Source organism: Belonocnema kinseyi, chromosome 2 (assembly GCF_010883055.1).
Source record: "Belonocnema kinseyi isolate 2016_QV_RU_SX_M_011 chromosome 2, B_treatae_v1, whole genome shotgun sequence".
Lineage (NCBI taxonomy): Eukaryota > Metazoa > Arthropoda > Insecta > Hymenoptera > Cynipidae > Belonocnema > Belonocnema kinseyi.
The window spans coordinates 175,998,607-176,011,865 of record NC_046658.1 but is presented as its reverse complement, the minus strand read 5'-3'; the positions used below and the strand labels follow the sequence as shown (position 1 = coordinate 176,011,865).

Sequence of the window (13,259 nt, the reverse complement as noted above, 5' to 3'; positions counted from 1 at the left end):
TACCCACCAACTGTATTTTCGAGAGATTTGACACTCTCAAACATGTATTCTGAGGTTAGCTCGGGTTTACTATGGTTTTCGGGGTCGCCGAATACAAATCTGACAGTGTCCGCTGACCCCAAAAACCTATAACATTTTTTTTAAAAATTTTTTACCGTTTTTTCTCGATTTGACTTTCAAACGACCTTCAAATGACCTTGAACCTGAAGCGATAGAGTTCAACGGATGCCAGATTCGTAATTAGCGACTCTAAAAACCTATAACGTATTTTTTTAGATTTTTTTACCGTTTTCTCTCGATTTGACCTTCCAATGACCTTGAACCTGAGGCGATAAAAGTCAAAGGACGCCAGATTTGTATTCGGCGACCCCGAAAACCATAGTAAACCCGAGCTAACCTCAGAATACATGTTTAAGAGTGTCAAATCTCTCGAAAATACAGTTGGTGGGTAGTGGTTTTTCCTATATTTGTAGGGGGGTGGGGGTGGCTAGAGGGCGGAGGGTAGTCCGTTTAGCGTGCAATCAACTCGGGATACTTATAAGATACTACCATGATTTTTTCAGATTTTTTGGTCCAAAAATAAATTAGGCCAAAATTCGGCCTTACCGACCCTCCCCCTTTAACAGACTCTTTTTAAAATTTATTATGCAACATAAGCTTTCTGATCAATCTTTATTTGCCTTTAAATTCACCTCACAATCCTGAAATGTATCTCCAAAGAAAAGAAAGTCATCTAAATGAAGGGTTAATGTCATCGAATTGAGGGGCTGTAAAAAGATCAAACGGATGACAAGTAAATTTATAGACCGTGTCAATTACTAAATTCAAATCTGTATTCTTTGAGCTTAAAATGCTCTGTTTGGATGCATTCATTCAGAGCTTTAAAATTTAAAACGAATCAGAGAGAGCCATCAGGTTTCGGTAAAAAAAATGCTAGAAATAAATTGATCGTTTGCCGGATTACATTCTTCTACTGTTCCTTTAGCTATAAGTAGAATTTTTAACAAACGTAATCTTACAGCAATTAGACTTATAGAAACCTTCAATCTCTCCACATTCTCTTATATGTTGTCTTGTTGTAGTCTTGTTAACGCTGATTCTGATATCTGGGAGGGCCCGTGAAGGATTTGTTCTGCCCGGAGTGTGTCGAAAAATGCGGCTTCATTTCTCGAAGAGGTGGGCACCTCTTGTTGTTTGGTGTCCCTGACGTCTAAGCTGTTGCAGGTCTACTCAACTTAGCCGAATTCTCAAGCAGTTTAGCATACTTAAAACTTTCTGGCAGATCGTTTCCGAATAGAAACTGATTTATCTTCGTAGCTTTTAGGGACTCTTTCCAAGAAGGATCCATATTAGCCATGATCAAATTTTTTCTTATTTGTGACTCGTCTTACTGTAGATCAGTGAACAAGTCACAAGCCTGACTAATGTTCTTAATTAGAGGACCCACAGTTTCCATTTCTTGATCGGCATCTCTTTGAACGAGCCTCGTGATGAATCTGCCTATAGCAGAACTGCTAGCTGTCGAATACTTTTGTTTTGAAAGGATCTTTATGTCCCTTGATAGGTTGTTTTCAACTTTTGTAAAGTTAGTTTAACTTTCTCATTGAGCTTCGGTTGGTCAATGTCCAAACAATTAACCGTTGGCGGATATGTTATGACGAATTTTCCTCTCTCTTCGGATAAAAGACCAATTTTAATAATGTCCGTCGAGCGGATGAAAATATTCTCCACGACTATCGGCGCAAGGGTCTTACAGGCAACGTTTACCAAGAGAATTAAGAAGGCCTTTTTTAATCTTATTATTTAATAAATCAGCAGCTTCAAGCATCACCTAATACAGCTCGAGGAAGCTCGAGATGTTTGCCGGGGGTTCCAAATTTAAAAGCGGTGGACGTAATTCTTTTTCTAAAGATCGTAGATGATCTGCTTCCGGCTCCGAAATTCTAGGAGAGTATGTGCCATTTCTTGAACTAAAGCGTGAACTTCGCTTTTTTTTTGACGTCACCTCGATCTGTTTCAAGACACAGGATCGCATTTGTACAACAGATAACCCTAAACAGATTTCTTGCTGTACAATGAAAAGCCTATTCGAGCGTATTAATCGTAATAGTCCCTTCTACAGGTTACAATCTTGAAAAACTATTTTTCCACAATGGTAAAAAGCCATTGGATACGAAATGAGTCAGACGCAGATCTTTTCTGAGAGGTTAGACCTCACAGATGATTAGGCTTAAGACGGCAGCTAATACCTGATACAATGGAATCTCATACCAAAGATGATGAAGTAAAACTCCTACGATTTTGACACTTATTCCTGCGTTTTGTTTTCAATTTCTTGATTTTCAACAATTTACGCAAATAATCTTCGTCATCGTACGAATCACTACCGTATCTCTGCGAACGTTTATGTTTATGTACCCATCTAAAAACAATTTACACTCTTCTCGCACAAAAAAGAGAATGAGTAGGAAAGGATGCGCAGGAAGCAGGGGTGTTTTTTGGTATTTTGTTTGTTTTTGGTTATTCTTTAAAACTGTGGCGACGAAAGCACAACGTGGGGGATCTACGAGTTGATCAATTCGGAGATGGCGCGAAATACAATTTGGGATTTTATATCATAAGAAATAATTTTGCCAATTGAGAAATTGTCAAATGTACAGTTGAAGGTAAAACTTCTTAAATTGGGGTAATTTTAAAATTCAAAGATGAATGAAGAAAGATGTATAAATAAAAAACTTTAAATTATAATGATTTTAGTTCCCGAAAATAATACATTTTCATAGCTTGGTGGAAAGAAGAATTATACAAATAGAAATTGTTTCAAAAATTGACAAATTTGTTAAAGGAAAAATAGTACACTTTACATACTTCAACTATAATTTATACCAAAAAATAATAACTTTTCACGATTTATTGGAAAAAATACTGTTTCAACCAGCCATAATTATTTTAAAACCACTAAAAGACTTGTTACTTACCGAATAAAGAGACTAGTGTTGGAAAGTTTTAATAATTGCCTTCTTTAACATGAATTTGACATGAAAGTACTATTTTAAACTTTTTGGGGCATTTTTCGGGCACATCACAAGAAGATTAGGGCGGGAAAGAAGGGAAATTTGTTAAGATATTGGACGGAAATTATTTCTTGAACACTTCTTAAGGGGTGACTAAACTTTAATTTACAAGAAGTAAATAATGAGTACTTCTATTTTCTATTTTTTCTAAAAACGAGGACAATTTTATTGAGATCGATTACCGAAAATAAAAAGTCGAATTTTCGGACCGACCTCAAGTGGACAAATGTGGACGAAGTAAAAGAATAAATGAATTAAAAAATTATTATAACTATTTATCAGGGTAGCTTTTTATACCTGATTTTCAAGATCTATCTTCTTTGTCAAAATATCTTGGAGACTGACATTCAAAAGTTCTAATTTTTTATTTAGTTCCGCCAATGACTCCCTTTTTGCAGTCAAAATATCCATGACCTGTGAAAACGAACTTTCTGCAGCAGCTAATTTTTCCCTTTTGGGTGCTACTACTTTTGCCACTTTATCATAGAGAACAATGGCACGAACCCATTTGCATAGACCTTCAGCTGCTGAAGATGCTTTCGCGACTATTTTAGGCTCAAAAGTCTTGTCCGTTAGGTAAACCCGTTTTATGGTCTATATTGGATTCGAGAATTAAATTGAAGGACAGAGATTATATTTCGTGATGAGTAATTTACGGGAAATGTTGAATTCTGTCCCAGGTACCTATGTGCGGTTCTCCCACTACGCGGTTTCCCCTCACTCACTCGAACTGCTCGGTACAATGACTTCCGCTGACCAAGCTCGGCAGCAGCAGTTCGGCTGATGAGAGGAAGCCGTGTAGGGAAGGATCTGTTCGCAGGTAGCTGGAGCTGAATTGTCCTCTAGCCTAATTTACAATAAGAATTAAAATTGCCTGCATTGTTTGCACTGGAATGTTGTCCTTGTCATAGTCTCTCAAGTAATCGAGAAACTTTATGTCACTCAGTATTCTTTTACTAGGACCCCAATAGTCTAAAATTTTCCCACCTGTTGTTGGATCGTTCACCCTATCAGGAGGAATGTTTAACATGACACAAACGGCTGCCATCACTAGTTTTACACCCTGGGGAGGATTCTTCATCGATTTCACCAGTGTGATGTCCGCGGGTTTCAAAGTATTTAAAGCAACTATAAAAATAAAGATTTTCAATTCAGAAATGACCTGGACAATTGGATACCTTATCCTGTACCTATCGCTTCTTCAAGAATGGGTAGAGCTTCGGCCAAATCAGCCTCGCATTCAGCTTTTAAAGCTCCCGCAATCTTAGCTTGAACGTTTGCCGCAGCTTCATCTTTTTTAACTAAAATCGTTGCCTGTTCAACTGCAACATTTTCACTTTCGATCTTCTTCATCGTTTCTGCTGTTAGTTTAGCTGAAGATTCAAGTTGAGGCCTCAAAGCCGAAAGAATCTCTTTCATCTTTTCAACTTGTTGTGCTGCAAATTCCAACTTATCCAAACCGTTTAAATAACGATCTCTGAAAAATTTATTACTTCTGTAGTTTTAACCAAAATATTTGTAAACAAACTGTATTCAATAACAATTAAAACTTCAGCTACCTAGCAAACGTTAATTCTTCCTGCTTTAAGTTCATCAAATCGCTGTAAGCTTGAATCAAATCCAAGAACGCAGCCGAAGTGATGTAAGTTTTCCTTCCAGAGGCCTCATAAAATCGAGTACTAATATCCTTTGCACAAACGTGGAAGAACTTACAGGCGACGACAGCATTGACTTTAATATTTTCCTCGACGTTTAAGCCTGTCGTGAATCTTACAGCAACTTGTTCCAAAGCATCTTCAGGCCAAATTTCAAACCAGTCGATCGTGCAGCAGTTGACCAAACTTGGATAGAGTCGCAATCTGGTTCGAAAAGAGTCACCAACTGGACTGAAGCAGAGCATAATGTGGAGCTTTTCTCTGCAGCGATTTACGAAAAAACCTAAAACTGCAAGGATCGAAATGTCCAGGTTTCGATTTCCACCCTGAGCTGCTAGCCTCGTCAATTCAATTATTTCTTGTCTCTCCTCAGTCGTAAAAAGATTGGGAACTTCCCCAGAATTTAGAAGACTATCAATATCGCTAAGGAAAGTTTCTTCTTTGACTTGACCCTCGGTGAAAAGAAAGACTAAGTCTTTACCAGTACCTCCGGAATTTTTCAAAACTTTTTTAATGTCGTCTCTCCATTCGCTCACACCATAGCTACTTCCGATTTCTGGCTGGAATAGTGCGTTGCCTGCCATGCCTTAGAATTAATAATTTAAGGTGAAAATAGGTAAAAAATATAGGTAGGAAAATAAAATATTGAAATTTCACTGATTTTCAGTGAAATCTCACTATTTGAAACTGCCAATTACTGAGATTCACTGGTAACTTAGTAGGCCAGGGGTCACCCACTTTTCAAGCGACCGACGACACGCTCGATAAGACGACTGGAAGTTCATGACTTAGCCGCGTGAAGTGCTATATGGCTGGTTGAATCTAAATCATTTGGCATAACTGGTATATTCAGTAACGCTTTTTCAGTTGAGTCACTTACTGCTTCACCCAGTAAAAGTAAGAAATCACTTGCTTACTAGTGATGTTTTAAAATAATGATTTAACCAGTGACAATTTCACTTCCTCACCAGTGATAACTCACAATACTTCTTGAACAAGTGACAATTTCACTGGTTCAGTTAAGGAGAGAATAGGTTAAATTTGGAGTGGCAACTGACTGGTAAAACCACTAATTAGTTTCAGATTGAGCTGCCGTTTCAAATAAGGTTATATAAACTTATAGTACATCGCTGAGAGTGGGAAGGCCCCTGGAAGCTTTGAAAAACATTCTCGAATTTTAATTTTCAAAGGCTATATGTTGATGTAAAATTTCATTGCGCATCTTTTTCCTATAGACACTCGGTTATAGCTTTTTTTATTTTTCTAATTAATACCAAAAAACTGGTTTGTTTGAAAAAATAAATTTTTATTAGTTTTTTTTCTTCAACTCGTGCTTAGTCAGTCATTTTTTCGGGTTTTTTAATTAAATTCTTGGGGAATCTAGTTTGATATGTCCTTCGAATGATAGAGCAAAAGAAATTCAAAAATGTATTAAAATTTTTTTTTAATTTCGATCATAGGCTTAGCGGTTATCGGACTCCTCTAACTACCAGCGTTTCGTTTCTCGAGCGAATTTTAAGGAAAAAAAACTTCCAGCGATAAAGTTGTTAACAAGAGTACAAAGAAGTTTTCTGAAAAATTTTAGCCCAATCTAATTGATATTTAAGAAATTATTACTATCTCAAGTCGATACCGGCAAGGCGACTTGCGCGCGGGCCGCAGTGAAAGAGTAATATGAAGAAATATTAATATTGTGCCAAGAAATACTATCTCTCTATTACAACAGGAATAAAAAACAAATTTACTTTCTTCATCTTTTTTTTCAATTCCCCGAATTTGAAGCATTAAAAAATTCGCGGAATTAGGAATGTTTTGAATCTTAACTACCAGATGTATATATTTTGTTTACACTATTATGTATTTATGAATAATACTTTGTTATTACTTGATTATTTCATTAGTTTTTTATTTTTGACGCCGATGAACTGTATTATGAATCGGATATGAAACTTTCGCTTCGGCCCGTACGCGAGTTGCCTAGCCACGATCGAATTGAGATGTTAATAATTTCTTGAATATGAATTCGATTGGGCTAAAACTTTCCAGAAAACTTCTTCATACTGTTGTTAACAACTTTCTGCCTGGAAGTTTTTTGTTGGTCGAAATTCGGTCGATAAACGAAAACGCTGGAAGTCAGAGAATTCCAATAAGCGCCACGCATCAGAAAAAAATTTACGAACATTTCTTTTCAAGTTTCGAATGACTTTTGTTCTATCAGTCGAAGGGCATTTCAAACGTCATTTCCTGAAAATTTGATTAAAAAATCCTAAAAACTCAAGAAGGATGCGCAATGAAATTCTACACCTAGATACATTCTTTAGAAATTGAAATCCGAAAATGTTTTTCAAAGCCTCCAGGGGTCTTCCCACTCTCAACGGTGTAAGTTTATGTGCCCTTGTTCGGTCCGGTAGCTCAATTTTATATTTGGAATACGTATTTGGAATATTGTGTTTAGTGCAACCAACCATCTCTGTTAAAAGATCAATAAATCGCACGACAAAGAGAATATAAAGTTAATCGGGCCAGAAAAACATGGATGAAGAGATCATCTTTCATCATAGTCACATGAAGATCGAGATCGGCTCTCACAAAAATCAATCGACGAGATCAGCTTGCACAATAACCACCGCAAGGAATGGAAAAGCCACAACACAGTAATCCACTAGGAATGGAACAGCCACAACACCGTAATCCACTAGGGATGGAACAGCCACAACGCAGTAATCTACTAGGAATCGAACAGGCACTTGCACAATCATGAATAACAGTAACGCAGTTAACTTGAAACTGAACACGCAAAACACGACCGCTCACGCCGATCGCTCAAGCACGTCTGATCAGAGTTTTAAGGTAGTATTAAAATTCTGACCCTGCTATAATTGCTCTAGTCGACCCCGTATGACTGCAAACACAAATTTTACAACCATACGTGCTCAAACAATGGGCTTGCGCTAGTACCATAAATTCCATATCGCTCGAACAGAAGGAAAACAGTCTATGTGAGATTATTCCAAGAAATAAATCAAAAGTATATTAAAGTCATATAACCTACATTAATCTGAACGAACATAACTCCCCCTTCGTCCGTGGGACGAACAAAATGGCAGCATAACGTAGCACCAACAATACCAAACATAACGTAGCACAAACAATAGCAACACGTCGTAGGCTGAACAAATAGCGGTACACAAAAGGAACTAGCGTGTTAATCCATCCAACGAAACCGCGAAGTTATCAGATGGATTACGGAATTTGCTTCGCTCTTGTAGATGGTGAAGATATTCGGATGACCAACGTTTCCAGAAGTTGTCTCGAATGCGCTGTAGCAATTGAAATCGTGATAGACGATTTTTGGGCACATCAGGGACCCCTGCATCAGGAAGCAGGCCCAGCGAGCTTTTAACCAGGAAGTGAGCTGGTTCAGATTAGTCATCTAGTTAGTTGGTGAGGAGATACAAGAGGCGAGAGTTTAGTCAAGCCTCAATTTCCACTAATACTGTGGAAAGTTCCTCAAATGTGAGATTAAGTTCTCCTATCATCCGTTTCAATTGATGATTTGCTAATTTCACTTCAGCCTCCCACAGCGCACCACATTGAGGCGTGTTTGGTGGAACGAAGGTCTAAACGGTCCCTTCATTGGCAAGCACCATTGCAACTTCACCATAAAATTCAGAGGCGGCATCAAACATTTCTCGAAATTCTGGTGCAGCTCCATGGAAGGTGGTCACTGTATAGACGCTGACAAATACCTCGGCGTCGAACAAATCTTCGATAAGTAGCCAAAAATGAAGCCGTGGTTAAATCGCTCATGACCTCGAGACGAATGGCCCGAGTGGCAAAGCATACAAAAAGGTCGATGTATCTCTTATATGAGCGGTGACCCCGTCCCTTCGTAGTAAGTACTTGAATCGGTCCAGCATAGTCTAAGCCAGAAATGTCGAAAGGTCGAGAATGTGTGCTCGATCCTCGGGGAGATCACCCATCAATTGTGACGCTAGGCGGAGTTTCACGTGTTGACAAGTTACCCAATTTTTAATTGCAGTTTTGACTATTCGTGATTCACCTAAAATCCATACATGTCGGAGTAACAAACTTAGAGTTAGAGTAAGTCCACCATGAAGAGACAGAAGATGTGCATGATGAACGAAAAGACGACTGAATAATTTCTCTTCTTTCAATTAATTAATTAACTTATTTTATTTAATTGCTTAAAAATTCAAACTTCCCTTTTTCCTTTTTTGTTTAGTTTTTATCGTATTTGTTCTTATGTTATACAATTTTTAATTTTGTCTTACAGATTTTGACTATAATAAAATATTTACTGAAGAGGGTCCAAACTCAGGACCGAAATTTTTAACTAACATTTGTTTGTTTTTATTCTAACTGACCTTTCGAATCGACGACTGATTGAGTGATCTAACATAAATACAAGGTCGAGACTGATTTATCAACACAGATCCCTTCGTGTTTAACAACGCGATTTCTGAATGAAAATGTTGTGCTCGAACCAAACGAATTACAGTAATACAAGCCTCCGCAAGCTCTGATATCATGAGAAAGGAAGCAGTGGCCAACTCTCCGTTTTCCGTTTGTGTAATTTTACGAGAAGTCGACGACAATACGCTACAACTCGGATCAGCCGAGTTAGACTTGAAAGTCGCGTTAGTATTCCCGGCCCAATTAATTGGCCTTGCGTGTGCAGAACTTGCCGAAAGTCTGGATGTTTTGGCCACTCTTCTGCAAAAAGGGTCAGCTATTTGGCTCCATGCCACCATATCTCAGATTGCTTAAGATTCAAAGGTTTAACTCGGCGAGTCGCCAGGTCAGCTAGGTTCTCTTTAGTCGGTATGTAATTGTACAACTTCACAAGAAGAGCAGCAGCACTTAATTCGAGATTCAGGATGCTCATGGTTTTTACAGGGCTAACTTTCGTTTTCGCTATAAGGAGTGAGATCTTATAAGAACCTTCGTTACTTGGAAGTCTAAAGTATACAGAAGCAGCATATGCCCGAGAAGAGGCGAATCCCAATCACATTTTAAGATCCAGAGATCTTGCATCAAGATTTTCGCAGTGACTGTGATGGGAGCAAGCCACCCGAGAGGATCGAATATTTGAGAAATACTTGACAGGATGGATCGTTTGGTGGGGTTTTCAGGGATAGGTTTCAGGTCAGTAACTTCAATTCTGAACGTGTATGTCACTGGATTCCAACGCAAGTCCAGAGTCTTAATTGATTTGTTCAATTCCGGCCGAATGCAAAAGTTAGCATAGTTCAGTTCGCTTTTTCATTGCAATCTTAAGATTATCTGCTCCCGCAAAAATGTCGTCCACATAAGTGTTATGCTGGATGAAGCTCGCGCGAAGAGGGAATCTGTGAGCTTTATCTAATGCTAGCTGAGCTAGGGTGCATATGGCTAAGTAAGGGGTACAAGGAGTACGATAAGTAACGGTTGTTAGGCGATAGTCTCAAGAGCGCCCCTCAAACACAGGAGTCCAGAGAATTCTCTGCAAATCCTGATCATCAAGATGTATCCAAATTTCGCGAATTTCTGGAAAGCAGGACCCGCCATAAGAAATTCATTTAGGCAGTGCTTTTCAGTAGTTTGACGAGATGCATCGAAAACCACGCGAAATTTTTACTCCGAAGGGGTAGATTGAACTGTAGGGTGATGCGGAATGTACCAAGCTCGTGGGTTGTCTATTTCAGATTCTGGAACTTTCTCCATGTGTCCCAATTCCTCATAAGCTTTCATAAAATCTCAATAAGCTTCCGCAAGCTTAGGATCCTTAGAAAAGCGACGGTGGGTAATCGAAAGGGAACTTAGGGCCATCCGCCGAGTCTCTATGAAAGAATGGGGGAGTTGCGATTTTAAAGGAAGGTGAACTGTATACCGTCCATCAGAGGTTCGATAATGCTTATCAGAAAACAGCTGCTCACGAGCTTCTTCCTCTGGTTTCATTTTCCTTAAAGGGGAGGCCACCTCCTCCACAGCCCAAAAACTTTGAAGCGTTTATTGTACATTATAGTTAGAGTACGTAATATTGAAGAAGAGGGTATCGCCCGCCGTAGCACATCCGAATATAAAGAGCCTGAGACGATGCATCCTAACGCTGTATCTTGAACAATTAGTTGAGATGGCGGGAATCGACATAACCATGAACGCAAAACTTGACAATATACATCGGACCCTAAAATGATATCAATGTAGTCGAGCTCCATCCTAGGAGGGTCTGCTAAATTAATATCTTTAAACAGACAAGGGTCAAAATCCATTGGCTTACTTGAAGGAAGCTGTGATGTAAGACGGGGCAAAATTAAAGCTTGAATCTCTAGATGGAATGAAGTATCATAAAGTGACTGTAATGACACTTGAATGTTGGCAAGTGCAGTATCAGCATTTGATGCATCAATGCCAGTGAGGGTAATTTTTATGCTGCGTTTGGGAAGTCCGAGTAATTGCGCTATAGACCCTATAACGAAAGAAACCTCAGAACCCTGATCGAACATTGCGCGAGCACGCACTTGATTTCTTGTAGGACCGAGAAGCATAACCTGAGCAGTAGCGAGAAGTACGGAGTGTCTTTTAGTCAAAAGACTTGCCGTGTTACATGATGCACTAGTTGAAGGCAGGAAATCCCTATTATTTTGAGATGGTTTAGATTTCTTCCCGTGATTCGCGATGGAAGTAACTTGCTTCAAATGAGTGTGGTGAATGGACGAATGATTTTTATCACGAATGATTCTTATCTAGCACAAGCGTAAAGGACGTGCTTCGTTGCGACATTCGTACAGAGACTTTTCCAGATAAATCGGACAGGTACCGATGTAATTTCCTCCAATATAGAGTAGGCATTCACGAAAGGCTGATTTAGCACGCGTATTAGAGACGGGACTCGCATGTAAACCTCGTTTGGAATTCGTTCCAAATTTTAATTGAATAGGGAAGGACCATTTAATGGTTTTATGGTCTGCAGCAATTATGCCAAGTGCATGAGAACGCTGTTCAAGAAATTCTACAAAGTCGTGAAAACTAGGAAACCGTTCCAATTTATTAATCTCTGTTGAGGCTGGCACAGCTCTGGAGACAGCCTGATGATCTTTGATTCTAAGGTCAGCCTCCCATAGCTTACGAGATTCATTATCTAGGCGGCTGGCTAACACATACACAAACCATATGCCCCAATGCTTGACAGGCATTTCTAGATTTTTCAGCGCGCGCTCAAGATGCTGAGCTTCATCGCTGAACGCACGCAAATCTTCGGCAGATTTCTTTTTTGAATATGTGCAAATTCATCAAGGAAGTTAAAAGGTGATTTACAGTCAGGCGAGGGTTAGAAAATCAGACTTTCAAAGCCTGCCAGGTTGATGAATAATTGGCGTTGGTCGTGGCCCGGTCCTTAACTAAATTGGCTGCGGAACCCGTGAGACATGATTATAAATATTGCAAGTTCGTCACGTTGCTTAATTGTGAATTATTATGAACATGAGAGGAGAAAAGGTCACAAAAATCGTCCGTATCTTCGTAACGACCTGAAAATGTCGGAATATCTAACTTGGGTAATTTCGCGCTTCGAGAATTAAAGTGCGAACCGTCTTTGTCTACCGTTCCATGCGTAGGAATAGAAGCATTTACCAATGTCGTATAAAACCGATCTATTGCTCGCAAAATTACGTTTTGGAGGGACTCGTAAGCATTTTCGATTTGAGCGAACACGTCATCAACTGTGTAAGGATCAGTAGCGGCACTTTCCTTCACAATTATTTCGGCATGAGTCGCGCGAACCTCTTCCCAAATCTTTTCAATGGAAACGAGTCGCTTTTCGATGATATTGCGCATGAGGCTTTCCGGAGCTCCTTCCGAAAACCGCGCGTGTACCCGACTCGCCCGGGAAACATGAAGAGCCGTTAACCCTTTTAAGGACGTCGGCGCCATGTTACTTTGCCGTGTATCACTACTTAATTAAGACGGAATTGGAAATTGTCACAAAAGAACGTCATGCCCACAAATTTTTAAGAATTAAAAGCAAAATAACACATAAAGTCCCGTTAAACTCAAAATAAAGGCAATACTCTATCTAAGAATGAAATGCAAAACGACGAATAATCACAACAATTTTAAAGCTATATTTTTCAAAGACTCCACACACTCTCTCTCTCTCTTTCTCTCTCTCTCTCTAATTTGGCTCAAAGGACCAAAGATGAACGTAAGTTTAGCAAACAAAGTAAGTTCACAAATGAAATTAAACTTAACGAAAACATATCAGAGGAGAGAGGTGGGCCAAATAGAAAGCAAGCATGATTTTCAAGAACACAAACAAGTTTTATTTCCTGGCATGAAAAACTAATCTAAACTATAATAAAGTCATATGACCTACTTTAATCTGATCGAACAGAAGGTAATATTTTATTCAAAAATAGATGTTTTTTTATACTAAGTCTACTATTATATTTTTGGTTCAAAATTTATCTCTTTTATTCGAAAACTCATGTCTCCGTTGGTTACAAATTGAATTATTTTGTTGAATATT

At 38.8% G+C, this 13,259-nt stretch overlaps 1 protein-coding gene across 1 annotated transcript in view; it reads right to left on the bottom strand.

The window, feature by feature from the left end:
• Positions 1–13,259, bottom strand: part of LOC117183072 (dynein heavy chain 7, axonemal) — a 68,045-nt gene that overhangs the window by 11,559 nt on the left and 43,227 nt on the right. Inside the window, exons 18-21 of the mRNA XM_033376228.1 lie at positions 4,634–5,315; positions 4,265–4,551; positions 3,949–4,202; positions 3,372–3,668 (exon numbers count right to left, since the gene is read on the bottom strand). Coding sequence (XP_033232119.1) covers positions 3,372–3,668; positions 3,949–4,202; positions 4,265–4,551; positions 4,634–5,315 — 1,520 coding nt within the window. The remainder of the gene's footprint in view (positions 1–3,371; positions 3,669–3,948; positions 4,203–4,264; positions 4,552–4,633; positions 5,316–13,259) is intronic.